We start from the raw sequence: 13,378 nt of genomic DNA, 5'->3' as shown, positions 1-13,378 counted from the left end.
TCGGCCTCTCACAACTGTGCAGTTGGACCCAGAAGACTCAGGCCCTTTCCTTCTGCCAGGAGCTGGGGACCCAATTCCCCTGAGCGGACTCTTGAAGATAGGTGCAGCCACTGAGGGGTGAGTTCAGCAACGGTGCCCTGTTCCCTGGTCTCGGCTGAAGCCTGCCATTCCACCATTAAACCTGTGACTCCAGGCCTCAAGCCTGTTGAAGGTCGAGCCCCCAGAAGGGCCCCGTTCGCGCCTGCCCTGGGCCGCCGGGCGGTGGACTCTTCCCGCGGGGGCGGCAGAGGGGAGCACGGGGTCTAAGGCGTGCAGGCAGCGGCTCACACCCCGGGCTCCGCTCGGCCGCGCGGGCCGGCAGGGCAGGCTCGGGGCTGCGCGAGGACGAGGGGCGCGCAGGCACGGGCGGGCACGTGGCCGCGGCGGGGGCGCGCGGGGGCGGGCCGGCCGGGGGGGGGAGGGCGGGCGGGAGCCGGGAAGGCGGCGCCGGCGGGTTGGCGGCGGCCGCTATTTGAGCTCCGGGCCGGGGCCGGGCGCGCAGAGCGCGAGGAGCCGGCGCCGCGGACACATCGCGGCGCGCAGCCCGCAGCCCGCAGCGGCTCTGCGGCCCGTGCAGCCCGAAGGCCCGGCGCGAGGCGGCGGCGGAGCAGAGGCCGGTGGCCGCCCGCGCCCCACAGCCCGCCGCCACCCCCCTCCCCGCGGCGCCGCGTCGTGAATGGAAACATGGCGGTGCCGGCTCGGACCTGCGGCGCCTCCCGGCCCGGCCCCGCGCGGACCGCGCTGCCCCGGCCCGGCGTCCGGAGCCCGGCGTCCGGGTCCCCGCGCCTGCTGCTGCTGTTCTCGCCGCCGCTGCTGCTGCTGCCGCTGCTCGCCGCCCCCGGCGCCTCTGCCTACAGCTTCCCTCAGCAGCACACGTAAGTGGCCCCGGCCGCCCTGCGCCCCTTCTGCCCCCTGGGCCGCGCCCGGACCTCCCGAGCCAGGGCGACGGCGCCGGTCCCGCTGCCCACGGCGCCCGGGGCGGAGGCCCGAAGCCCAGAGGGCGGGCAGCCGCGGTCCGGGCGCTTTGGCTGCGTCGCGAAACTTCCCCGCGGTGCCCCCGCTTCCCCCAGCCGCTTCCCCACCTCCCTGCCCCGCGAACGCAGCGGAGCGAGCTCTCCAGCCGCGGGAAGGGGTTCGGAGTCCGAGCCTCCCCGCTGATTCCCTGGCCGCTGGCCCGGTGAGAGGGGCACCTGGGGTTGGGCGAGGAGGCGGCCGGCCGCCCTGGCCCAGCGGAGTTGGAGCCTCTCGTCTGCCCCACGTTTTCTCCCGGTGGGAACCTGGCGCTTTCGGTCCAGACGCGGGGACACCCCCCACACCTGTCTTCGTTGGCTTTTTCCTTTGAGGGCGAGGGTTGGATGCAGAGGTTGCCAGCACCTTGTTGTGGCCAGTGCCATAGAGGGGCTCGTCCCCTTTTCTTGGGCCCCCCCCACTACACCTGGGGGAAGGGTACACTGGTGAGCCCAATTGGGAGGTGAAGGTGCTGGGGTGGGGACGGGGAGGTGAATGACAGGGAGGACCCCTGCTGCTGCTGCCAACAGGGGAAGAGCGTCTCCTGGCCCTGCCAGCTTCTGCCGGTTCTGATCCTTCTGAGCTTCTCTCTCCCTCCCCAGGAGCCTGCAAACTCGGCTCCCTCCTCAGGGTGAGCTCCGTCAGATGTGCCTGGGGCTGGGAGTGGGCATTTAGTGCCTGTGGCCTTTAGGACAGCAGCTATTTCTGTGGGCACCATGCCCCAGCCTGTGTCGTGCCCAGACACATCTTGCCCATGTTGGCTTTGGGGCACTCTGACCACCTTGCTGTCTATGTTCTGTCTCCTGGCTCCCTGAGGAGCCACCTGTCCCTGGTTTCCTTCACCAGTGGCCAGGCTGGGGGTTTGAGAAAAGAGTAGCCTGGCTGCTAGTGGGCAAGGGGAAGGCTCTGGTCTTAGAGAAGGGGAGAAGCTGGCTCTGCGCCATTAGCCCAGTTCCACCCCAGGGTAGGAGCCCGGTTATGTCTCCAAAACGGCCCACTCCAGCCTGTCGGTTCTCCCAGATGAGGGAAAAAGAAACTCGGAAAGGCACTGCTCTGAGCCCCTCTCCGTCTTATCGTCTCTCCTCGCACAGCCTGGCTGTGCTCAGGCGGGTGATCAGTTGGCAAATTATAGGTGCCACACGGACGTGTCCTCTGTCAAGTGTCTGGATTTTTTGAGCGTGTGTGTGGGGGGGTGCATAGGGAGAAGGGCATCATAGGGAAGTTCAGGGCTTTTGGGTGCATTACTGTCTTTCATTTGCTGTGATGAAAATGGACTTAAGCCACAATGTTTAAAAAGAGCAAAAGCATTATTTTTTGTTCTTTTTTTCCTCAAAGCCAAGCCATAATTATTTCCCTTAGCCGGTTCATAGCTCCTCCGGTGAAGGTTTACATAGACGTCTCTTTTCACCTCTTCCCACCTGGCTCCCTCTCCTTCCAACCTGCAGTGGGTCAGATGGATGCTGGGCTTCCGTGGGTCTCCCTTGGAAGGATAATGTGAGACCCTGACCAGAGTGGACACCTGTCCCTCTGTCCCCAGCAAGAAGATGGTGAGGCGGGTATGATGGCAGCAGCACATTTCCAGCTGGACACTCTTCTCTTGTCGATAGAGTCGGAGCTAATTTAAGGGTTTGGGACATGTCTTGGAAACTGTAGTTAGAGAATGAGGGTGGGGGTGGGGTGGGGGCTGCGCAGCTCCGAGGGTCCAGGGGGAGGTGACTAATGGTGTGACGACACACAGGGTTTACCATGACAGCCAGCGCCCTTCAGCTGCCCTGTTCCTGCAGATATGATGCCCATTGATCCTTGGAGGGAGAAAGGGAAAGGAATCGAGGAAGCCCCCCCACCCCCCCACTTCTGCGCGTGACCACAGCTAGTTGGAGTTGGGGCTTTTGTTGAACTGACATAAAGGCTGAGGCTGCTGTTGAGGGGCTGCTAGGGAGGAGGGGGGCCGCCTGCCTGAACCTCCAGGGTCAGCGTGGCCAGGATGAGACTTGGACACAGGTGGCTTTCTGCGCTGGGAAGTGGGACTTCAGCCTCATGGCAATGGGGTGACGACCCCTCAGTGGAAAGGGCCCTGGACAGGGAAAGTCATGTCCTCATTGGTGTCTGGCAGTGCGATGGGGCCCAGCTTTTCAAGCCGCTGGGCTTTAAGCAAGTGTGGGCTTGGGGTTCGTGGCCGTTATTTCTGTAATCGCTCTAGCAGCGTGACTCTGCCCATCAGGCGAAGCAGACCAAGGCTGCCACTGAATCGAGGCGGGCAGAGGAGTCAGAGCTGGAGGAAGACAGGGCTTTGGTTTTGGGGGCTCTCTCACCTCACTTGGACCTAGATCAGGGTTTCAAACAGGGAGGCAGCCATATGTGCGCACGTACTTGTATCTGCATGCACACTCTCGTGAGTCTGGGGTTGGGAGGGAGAGATGGAGTCAGAGCACACACTCCCTTTCACCTGCTTCCTCCTGTTTCCAGTCATGCTCACCCCAGCCCTGGTGGCAGGTGGCTTGAGTGGCTGTGAGTGGCCGCTGCTGGCTGAGGGGCAGCCCTCACTGCTTTGCCTCTCCTCGTCTCTTCCTCTCCCAAATCTGTCCGTCTCATTCCCTCCCCTGCCCCCTTCTTCCCATCTCCCATCGTTGCTCCACTGCCCCCTCGCTTTGTTGCCCACCCCTTTCATCTTTCTGTGCCCACCCTGACCTGCCCTCCTTTTTCATAACCTTTGTTTGACCTCTGCCCCCTGTTCTCTGGCCCCTGCTCCGTGGGGTCCCCGCTGAGTGCTGGGTGGAGCACCCTACTGGCTGCCCCTCTCAGCCCCACTCTGCTCCAGTGATGGTGCCGGCAAGCACGTCTCTTCCTCTGGGGGTGCGCGATGAGTGGGTCGGGAGCAGAGCAGAGAAGAGCCTGGGGTCTGAACCCCCCAGCAGATTAATGGCAGCTCGAGTGTGTGCTCCTTTTCCTGAGTGCCGCGACCGGGCATGCGTCAGTCTAGCTACGGTTAATGGTGGGTGACGTGTGTCTGTCTGGGTCTCTGAGCCGCGTCTTCACCTCCCTGTGACTCTTCCTATTAGAGGGAGGCAACAGCAAGACATCTGGGTCCCTGGCTTCCCAACAACCTGCTGCAGCTTTTGCAGGAAGAAGGAGGGGGTGAGACTTAGGGGCCTGCTGCCTCCGCTGACATGCAGAGCTACCAGGGGTTCACATCCTCCTACGGTTGAAGATTTGGGGGGAACCCTTGCTGCTGTCCCTCCTATATCCCACCTTTATGGGTGCCTCCTCTTAGCCAGCCATGTCAGGCTAACCCCTGAGAGAGGAGGGAACCCATTTTAAGATGAGCCCCCTTCTAGCGGCGGGTAATTCTTACTCTGGATTCTCAGTCACACTGGTGTTCCCACGGAGAGACTGAGTCACAAATATAGTGGGTACTTCTGTGCCTCTGCCTGTGTGCAGGTGGGCACTGCCAGCTCTTGGCACCTCAGATGTGGATGGGTGGGCCCTGCCAGCTCCTGGAAGGAGGCAGTTTTGGGGCAAGCTGGGTGTCAGGTGTAGGCCCTGTGGGCTTAAGCTTGGTCTTCAGAGCTGACCCTCTCCATTGGGATGTCCTTACCTCAATTTCCCCAACTGAAATAATAGAATCTACTTAAGAAACTGGTGATGAGAATGAATGGGAGAGGATGTGGGCTCTGGTGGCAGGGCAGCTTCCGCGGGTGGGCACTGTGGCAGCTGTTGTAACATTAGCAGCAGGCCCTCATGCCACAGCCTGATGGGCCCCTCCCCACCAGTCTTCACGTTGCTCCCGTAGGCTGAGCACCTTCCAGTCTCTGCGCTTTGCTCATGCCGTTCCCTCGTCACTGCATGCTTTTCTCAGGGGTCGAGATCCTTCCTTCAAGGTCTCATGTCCACACCTTCCAGATGCCTTTGGGTCGTGAAGCTAGCTCAGGCTGTACCCACCCTCGTGGGACATCAGCTCCTTGACGAGAGACAGTGAGCCACCTCCCTCCCTCCCTCTCTGAAGCCCAGGTTGATTGTGGTGGCGGATATCACCAGGCTAATGGTGACCTCCCCTCACTGAGCCCGGACCAGTCCCCTCATCCACATTACCACGTGACTTCAGAACCTGTGGTCACGCCCATCTCCAAATGAGGAGACTAAGAGTCAGAAAGATGAAGGGACCTACCCAAAACTCCACAGTTTCTGGAGCAGGGCTGGGTGAGGGCTAGTCTGTCAGACACTTAGCTGTCCTGCTGCCCTGGTACTCATAGCCCCTGTGCCCACCTTCATTCCCTCCTGAGTCAGAGGCGATCGTGGAGTCAAGGTTTTCCCTTCTCTAAGGCGTTAAGTCATGGGCCAGGCCTGGAGGGGGGCAGGAGGGACTCTGCTCTCCAGCTGCTGGGACCCCATCTTGCCCCCACCCCCAAGATTCCAGTATGATTCCAGAGAGAAAAGTCATAGGGTGGGGTGGGGTTGTTCATGGAAACCCGAGGCTGAATCCTCTAGTCCCTCAGAGGTTTTGTTGGGCCTGAGGGGACTTCCGAAGATTCAGACCTTAGGGACTCTTGTGTTTTCGTGCAGTCTGGACAGGTGAGAGTCCGGGGAACCAAGGTACTATTCGGGGCAGCCGGAGGCTGGGGAGGCAAAGCAGGCAGGCACGTGGCAGGGCCCTACTGGCAGCGTCGTGTTATCTAAGAGTGGGGGGTGATCTCTTTCTTCCTCTTTCCCTTTCCAGCATCCCCCACTTCTCATTTCCCTGCTGCTGTCTCCTTAGGCCACCAGATTGCAGATTTGCCTCTGGAACTGGTGACCTATGTCTTGAAGTGAGTGGGCTCAGGGTCTCAGGCCTCAGTGGGAGCATAGGGACCTAGGGGCCTCTACAGGCAAGGGTGGGGGCGCTTTTCCACTGCTGGCCACACACCTTCAGCCAACTGCGGAGTTTCTCTTCATGTCAGGTTGGTTTTGGGTTTTTTTCCCTTGTGCCTACTGTCTAAACAAGAAGCTACAGAATCAATATTCGTATTCCCAGAGGGAGGTGTATGTGTGGTTTTTGTTTTTTTCTTTCTCTTTCCCTTCCTCTCTTGTCCTGTGTAACCTGAAGAGCGTCCTGAACTGCCTGTGGCTAAGAAGGGGGAAGGGAGTTGGTGGCACAGGTGCAGAGTGAGGTGCCCCTGGCGGCTTGCAAGGTCCCCAGAGGGGTCTCTTGGAGCTCCCTAAAAGAGTGAAGGATGATGTCATTCAGGCCCATGATGTCTGAGCCCCACGCCCTGCCCTGCCACCCTGGAACGCAGGCCCTGACCCTGCACCCCCTAGTCCCTCCTACCTCACCTGGCCCCCTCCTTCTGGGGCTGGTCTGGCCCACTCGGCCCCTGGCCACTGCTGGTACTGGTGACTGAGCCTGTGGGGATGGGGCCTGTCTAGCTGGGATTAAGTGTGTACTGGGGGGATCTTCACGCAGGGGACCTGAGGGTCCCCACCTTGGGTTAGCCTGGTCCCAGGGGGCCTCTGTCAAAAGCAATCCCTGTCCAATCCTCTCAGCTGAGTAGCTAACATGGTGGTGACCTTGGACAGGCCTCTTTCCCCCCTGGGCCTCAGCCTCCTCTTTTCCAGGGCCCTCTGGGTCCAACGTTCCAGTGCCCTAAGAAGATAGGCCCAGGGTCTTCCGGCCCCTCTAGCCATGGGGTGAGGCCTGACCCCCAGCCAGGAGCCTGCGCCTCTTGGTACTGGCCTCTGGCCACGCCTTGAGGGTGTTGAAGCTGCTTCCGAGAAGCTCTTTGAGCTCTGATCAGCCTAATTGTTTAGCAGAGAGGAAGGGGCACAGAAAGTCTTTCCTGCTGACCTTTTACCATCTCTCCTCACCTTGGAAACGACTCCTTAAATGGAGGGAGAAGGAGCAGGGAAGAAGAGGGAGCCGTGCCCCCTCTGCCTCTCTTCCTGCTTAGACCTTGGTCCCTTGCTCCCATTTGATGCCTTCCTTCCCTGATGGCCAAATCTTTCTGAATAAGTCCCCCCCTTGCTGCACCTGGAGGCTGTCCTGCAGCTCTCACTCGCTGTGTGACCTTGAGAACTTCCTCAGCCTCTCTGGGTGCTGGGGCCTCATCTCTAAAACAGTTCCCTAGATCCTGTTGCCTCATAGGGTTGGGGTGTGACAGCTCCTGAGGGATGGGCCTGGTCCCCAGTGCCTGCATGATGAGGACAGGTGGGTCCTCACTGGATCTATGAGGGTTCTCAGTCCAGCTAGGCCTGCCCTCGAGTGCCAGCCACCTGTCCCATGGCTCATAGCACCCACCACACCGCCAAGCACTACCAGCACCCGAGACTCAGTGGTGGTTTCTGGGTCTTTCCCCCTTGCCTGGGCCTGTGTGCACATGTAAGCCTGTGTGTGGAAGTGTCTACATGTGTTGGCTCTTACGTTTCTTTGCTCATGTGTACTGGGTGTGTTCATTTGTATGCACACTTGTGTGAGTGTCCATTTGTACATAAAGATGTGCTTGTGTGGGTATTTGTGCATGTGTGTGAAAGCGTGTGCCTGTGTGTGCATGCTTGCATACTGTTTGTGAGCACATGTGCCGGTGTGTGTGTACGTGCATGCTCATGTGTATACACAGGTGTAGGTGTGTGCCTGTGTATGTGAATGAGGATTTGGCCGTGTGCTTATGTCTGTGTGTATATCTGTAGGTATGGGCATGCACAGAATTTATCTCTGCACACAGAATGCACTCCCAGTGCCCACTTTTGCACCTGCCTTTGAGGTTCATGCCAGGGCTTGGCTGGGCAAGTGCTGGCAGTAAGAAATAAAGCCACCTGGTTGTTAGGACCAGTGTTTTGCAACTTTTATGTCAGGAACAGCCTGAGTTAAAGCGGAGCTGGAAAGTTTGATCATGGACCAACTGGCTGGATGACAGTCTGCAAAAGAAACACACAGAGGCTGTGTCCTTGTAATTCAGATTTTTGCAAATTGAATGGTGTTTAGATGCAGTGGGGGTCTCGGGACTCTGAGAGGCTTGGTGAGTTCTTTGTGAAGCAAAGCTTCTTTGCAAACAGGCTTTTGCTGACGGAGAGCCTGGACGGTGGGTATACAGGTCCGCCTTAGGCAGAGTGGAAACCCTTGCTGTGTGACCTTGGACTGGCATTTTCCCCTCTAGGAGTGGGTGCTTGTCATCTGCACACCCAAGGGAGGGAGACTGGCATTCCTTGGAGCATCTGCTGCAGGTTTGGGGTTCTTGCTCCCAGCAAGACATTTGTGCAGTAGCTGCAGGTGTTTGGGGTGTAATATCTTCAGCTTGATGCTCCCCTCATGTTCCTTTATCTGGGCAATATCCAGTGAAGCCACTTCCTTTCCAGGATGAATTTTTGTCATTTTGCCCTGTACTGGGTGCTGGCCCTTGGGGCTGTTGTGTGGGCCCTGAGCTGATTGGTTCTGATATGTGAGGGACTGTAAGCTTGCTTTCTTGGCATTCTCGGGGCCCATGTGTTGGCCGTGCTGACACAGCCCAGCATTTTGAGAAGGAGCTTCTGCAAAGCGCAGAAGTGGCTGCGAAGGGCTTGCCGACAGCCTGTAGCACCAGCGAGGGTTCCTGTGGGGGAAGCCAGTCTAGGCGGGACCATTTCCTTGGGCACTATGGGCCTTGCATGGTTCACTGACCTGGGAAGGACATATCCCAGCCACAGAAGCTGCTGGGAACCCAGATGCTTCCATCGTGCACACAGGGAAACTGATGTCTGAAGGGGTAGAAAGGAGCACGCTCTGTGGGCAGGGCCCAGTCCCCAGTGCTCAATCCAGGCTGCTCGAGGGGTGTCCCCCTTCAGCAATCCTTGCACTGTGATATACAACTGGTTCTCTTAAATAAAAACATCCCTAACATGGGATGTGGGAGAATCTGAGGCCTCCTCTGGCCAAGCCCACACAGCCAGGGGCCTGTGTGGAGTGAGCACCCAGCTCCTGCCGTTTCTCGGGGGCAGACCTCCATGCCCCTGGGGTACCCTGGGAAAGGACAGCTGTGTCGCCGGTGTATCCCTGAGGTGGGTAGACACCCCTGCTCACTGCGAGTTTCCAGCCTGACGTGGCATTTCAGCCTTGATAACTTCCCTCCGCAGCCCGTGTTCTCCCCTGCTGGCACCGCCTGAAATGCTGCGTTTGAAGCCTTAAAGGTCAGACCTGGTACTGCCACCAGTTCCAGCAAACAACAAAACAACCCACCTCAGCCCTGCCCCCAACTTCGTTTATTAGAAAAGAGAAGTGAGCTGGCAGAACAGGCCCCTGTGCTGAGGGCTCGCCTTTCTCCTGTGAGCTAAGGTCAGGTGGGTGTAGTGAGAACCTCGGCTCCCTAGGCATGCCGCAGTGTCTCCCTTTGAGGGTGAGCGATGACCTTGCACCCCAGAAGCCTGCCATGGGCAGGGCCCCACTTCTCAGTCTAGCGTTCGAGGCCCTGCCTGGGCTGGCTCGGGTCTCTGACCCAGGCTCCAGCGAGGCGGAGCCACCTTGCAGGTCCTAGGCGGAGCTCTGGTGTCTGCCCCTTCTGGCCTTTGCTCACCGTGTCCCCTCCCAGCTGGCCTGCTCAGCCTAGGTACTGGGCCAAGGAGACTTTCTGACTGAGACCCTGCCTCTTACAGCCTCTCCTACAAGCCATGCCTTCTCCCCCAGCTCTGTGCCCAGTTCCCAGCGTCCTTCCGGGAGTAGGCATTGAGCTGACGACTGGCCCCTCAAAAGCTGAGTCTAAAGAGTATATTTGGCTGCAAGGAAAAGAGGCTGCTTGCTTCTGCATACACCTTGGCAATCACAGCATGGTGAGTTTTTTCATCATTGTTAGGCCCTTTATCCCGACAGGGAGCCCAGAGGTGGGCTGAGTGTAGGCTGTCGTTGAGGACCCAGTCCTCACCTGCCCTCTGCCTGGCTGGCCTCACTTGTAATGTGGCTGTTTGTCCTTGGCTGACTTCCCTCACGGCAACAAGATGGCTGCCACGGCTCCAGGCATCACATGTATCGGACATTAGGAGTAAAAGAGGAGCTGTTTCTTCTGGGTTCCTCCTAAGAGGCTAGAAAACCTCACCCAGAAGCCAGCTAGCCAACTTCTCCTCACACCTCATGGGCTAGCAGTGGCTCACATGTTCACTCTAAACCAATCACTGACAATCGGGAACATGCACTATGATTGGCTCAGTCTAATCAGGATTTACCCTTGAGCTAAGGATGGGGTCACCTTGAGGCTGGAGGTGGGAGAGATTCTTGCAGACTTGGATTTTGTTAGCAACAAGAGGGGAGGGTGATAGAGAATGGGGAGGCAATATCTGCTGCAGACAAGAAGCCTGCACGCCAGAGTGGGAGCTGAGGACGAAGATAGGAGGGAAGGGAGGGTGTCCATGCTGGAGGAAACATTTGTAAAGGAAGTAGTTATTTTAACCACATCATCAATCACTATGAGCTGGGCCCTGGGTGGTATATTTCACATATGCTATCCAGTGAGATCAGTTCATTTTTATTCCCGTTTTACAGACAAGAAAAATTGAGGCAACAGGGCTGAGTGATGTTGAAATCACACAGATGGTGAGTGGTGGAGGCAGGATTCACACCCCGGCGATGGGGGCTGAGCACACAGCCACTGCCTCGCACAGCCCTTCTGCAGCTCACCTCCTCCCAACAGCCCCCTGAACACAGGACCCTTGGGGTGCCCCCCCCTTCCATCACACCTGTCCCTCTGCAAGGGCTGCCTCTCTCAGGCTGAGGTCCATGGAGCATGGTTTCATGGGGGCCTCTGGCTTTCTCACAGACCTGTGGCACCCCGGGATTCCTGGAGGGCATGGGTGACAAAGGACACTGCAGAGCGGGGCAACTGACTTGACCTTCCTGGGCCACAGCTGAGGAAGGGACCATGGACATGGCCACAGGAGGGCCTGAGCTTGGCTGGGGGCTGCCTGCCAGACTTCATTCTCATCTTAAGCAGGGGCAGCTGCAAAGTGGAGTGCACTTGTGCCTGCTCATTACAGAGAGGACTGGGTGTCATTGGTTGGCTCTCTTGACGGATATGACAAGATCCATCCTCTAAAGAGGCCATGTTCTCATGACCTGGCCCCTGGTCCTTCCTGTTACTCTCTGGGCTCTGTTCCCTGCACCCATCCTGGCTCCAGGAGTCGGTCGGCCAAGGGCACAGGTCCTGGGAGATGCCCTGGGCTCTGTCCTGCTCCTGGGTCAGGGTACCCCTCTGGCTACTTTTCCCCACCTGTCACATGAGAGAAGAGGGCTCTTTGGAGCTGGCTGACCTGGGTTTTCTCCCGAGGCCTTCTCCCGTTCGCCCGCTGGGACCTGGTGGTACTGCCATCAGCTGTGCACACAGAGTGGGAGAGCAGAGCATTCTAGTCACTCCCTGCGCCCCCAGCTCCCCATCCCTCACCCTCCGTCCTCCTGCCCTCCATCCCTTACCCTACGTCCTCGCTGTGACTAGAGTTAGTTACCCAAGGCAGCACATTCAAGTATTGAAGACAGACCTTGGCTGATGCGGGCCCCAGAAACTTCAGGGGCTCATGCTGCAGGGTGTGGGCCTCCCCTCCGTCCTTCCTCTCCCTCTCCTCCTAGCCTGCCGTAGGCTTGGCCCCTGTCCAGCTCACTGTGGGAGTCTGGGCGCACCACCTGCCCTCCTCCTCTGAGCCTGTGTCCTCATCATGTCCTGGACCCTGCAGAGTGATTGACGTTCCCCTGCCACCCCATCCACAAAGCTGTCATTTCTGTCCTCTGTAAGCTGGTGCTATGGAGAGACCACAGCCAAAGGGGCTGCTTCTGGTGGGCATGGCGCAGGCCCAGGAGGGGGTCTCTGCCCTCAGGACTGAGTGCCCAGTGTCTCCTTCCATAGGGGTGTAACAAGCAGCTACTACGCACTGACATGGAGCAAGACGGGGAGAGGTTGGGTGGGCTGCAGAGGACCCTGCCAGCCCCAAGCTTGTTACAGTGCGTGTAACAAGCAGCTACTACGCACTGACATGGAGCAAGACGGGGAGAGGTTGGGTGGGCTACAGAGGACCCTGCCAGCCCCAAGCTGGACACACCTGTGGTCCAACTGACCTCTCCCTGGGAGTCACTCTTCCCTGAAGCCTCCCCTGTGTGGGTCAGGGGCTTCCTTGACTGCCTGAAGCCCCCCGTTCTTATCCTGCGGTAGGTCTTGCTGCCTCCCCTTCAAGGCTATGCCTGGGAGGGGTGGGGCAGTGGCCACCTGTCCTTGGCTGGAGCCCCAGGCTAGTGCACACCAGGTGCTCAATAAGTGTTCGCTGAGCAGAGAGTCTGTGCAGGTGTCTGAGACTCTCTGGTTGTGTCTTTGGAGCTGGAGCCGCTTTTACATGGTCTGGGACAGGGCTCCATATGGGCCTGGCTTTGCTGGCATCATAGGGGACAGGAAGGGGGACTGAGGCTCCCAGGAAAGGAGTGTGGCGACTGGTCTCCTGGTTCTGGGATTCTCCTGACTGTGGGACCTGTGGGAGCCAGCTCTTCCTAGATGCCCATGCATGTGACCAGTGGCGAGAGTGCGGCGTCTGGGAATTGACCACCCGGCTTCCGCAGCTGGCTACCCCACCCCTTCCCAACTGCCCCTGTGCGTTGACATTTGCCCCACCCACCCTGCTGACCGCTCCGTGGCCTGCCCATGTTTCAGGCCCTGTTCCCTCACCTCCCCTTTCCTCCGCCTGTTTTCTCCCCACACCTAGCTGTGTGCTGGGCCTGCTGTGGGAGTTCACAGTCTGGGGAGATCAGCAATGAAGAAGAAAGGGAAGTGAGAAGTGAGGCCAAATAAATAGTAACCATGCATGGCCGGTGCTCTCAGCAGCATCCAGGGGGTGGGGCAGGGGGGGCAGGGCTCATACCCCAGACGTGGTTCTGACAGGCCCGCTCAGGGTCCCACTGTTTCCACGGTCAGGGCTGTGGGGGCTGGAGGAGAGCACTTGCAGCCACCCTCCTGTGAGGGCAAGTCACTGATGGGGCACAAGGATGGGGCAGGGGTGAGGGAGGGGCTTGTCCATGTTGATCCAACCCCAGCTCCTGAAGCTCCAGGAGGCCCCACCCCTGTCTTGCTGACATGCTCTCCAAGGCCGCTGCACCCCCGGGCAATGCCTGCCAGCACCCAGGACACCTTGGGCTGCCCACAGCTCCTGACTGGGGCTCTCCTGCCTGAGGCCCCACAGCCCCAAGTTCCCCTGAACAGAGTGGCTGGGACAATCCCAGAGGCCATTAAGCTGGTGATTTACATGGTTCCGGAGCCAGTGCCCGGGAGCTATATTTCACAGGTGATTTCCAGACTGGTGACGTATGGAGGCCATTACTCTAAAACGGAGAGGGGGAGGCCTGCACAGGGCCATAGTGGGACTGGAGCTG

General features: G+C 58.9%; 1 protein-coding gene across 5 annotated transcripts in view; it reads left to right on the top strand.

Moving 5' to 3' along the window:
- Positions 1–545: 545 nt before the first annotated feature.
- Positions 546–13,378, top strand: part of CACNA2D2 (calcium voltage-gated channel auxiliary subunit alpha2delta 2) — a 133,741-nt gene continuing 120,908 nt past the window's right edge. For 4 of the 5 annotated variants that reach the window (XM_081071616.1, XM_081071614.1, XM_081071615.1 and 1 more), the window contains exon 1: positions 595–914. In XM_081071616.1, coding sequence (XP_080927742.1) covers positions 724–914 — 191 coding nt within the window. In that variant the 5' untranslated portion in view covers positions 595–723. Of the gene's footprint in view, positions 915–13,378 lie in introns of all 5 variants that reach the window. The other variant, XM_081071612.1, reaches the window with a different exon arrangement.

The sequence above is a fragment of the Rhinolophus hipposideros genome (genome assembly GCF_964194185.1).
Source record: "Rhinolophus hipposideros genome assembly, chromosome: 14".
Classification (NCBI taxonomy): domain Eukaryota; kingdom Metazoa; phylum Chordata; class Mammalia; order Chiroptera; family Rhinolophidae; genus Rhinolophus; species Rhinolophus hipposideros.
This window is presented reverse-complemented; position numbering and strand designations above follow the sequence as displayed.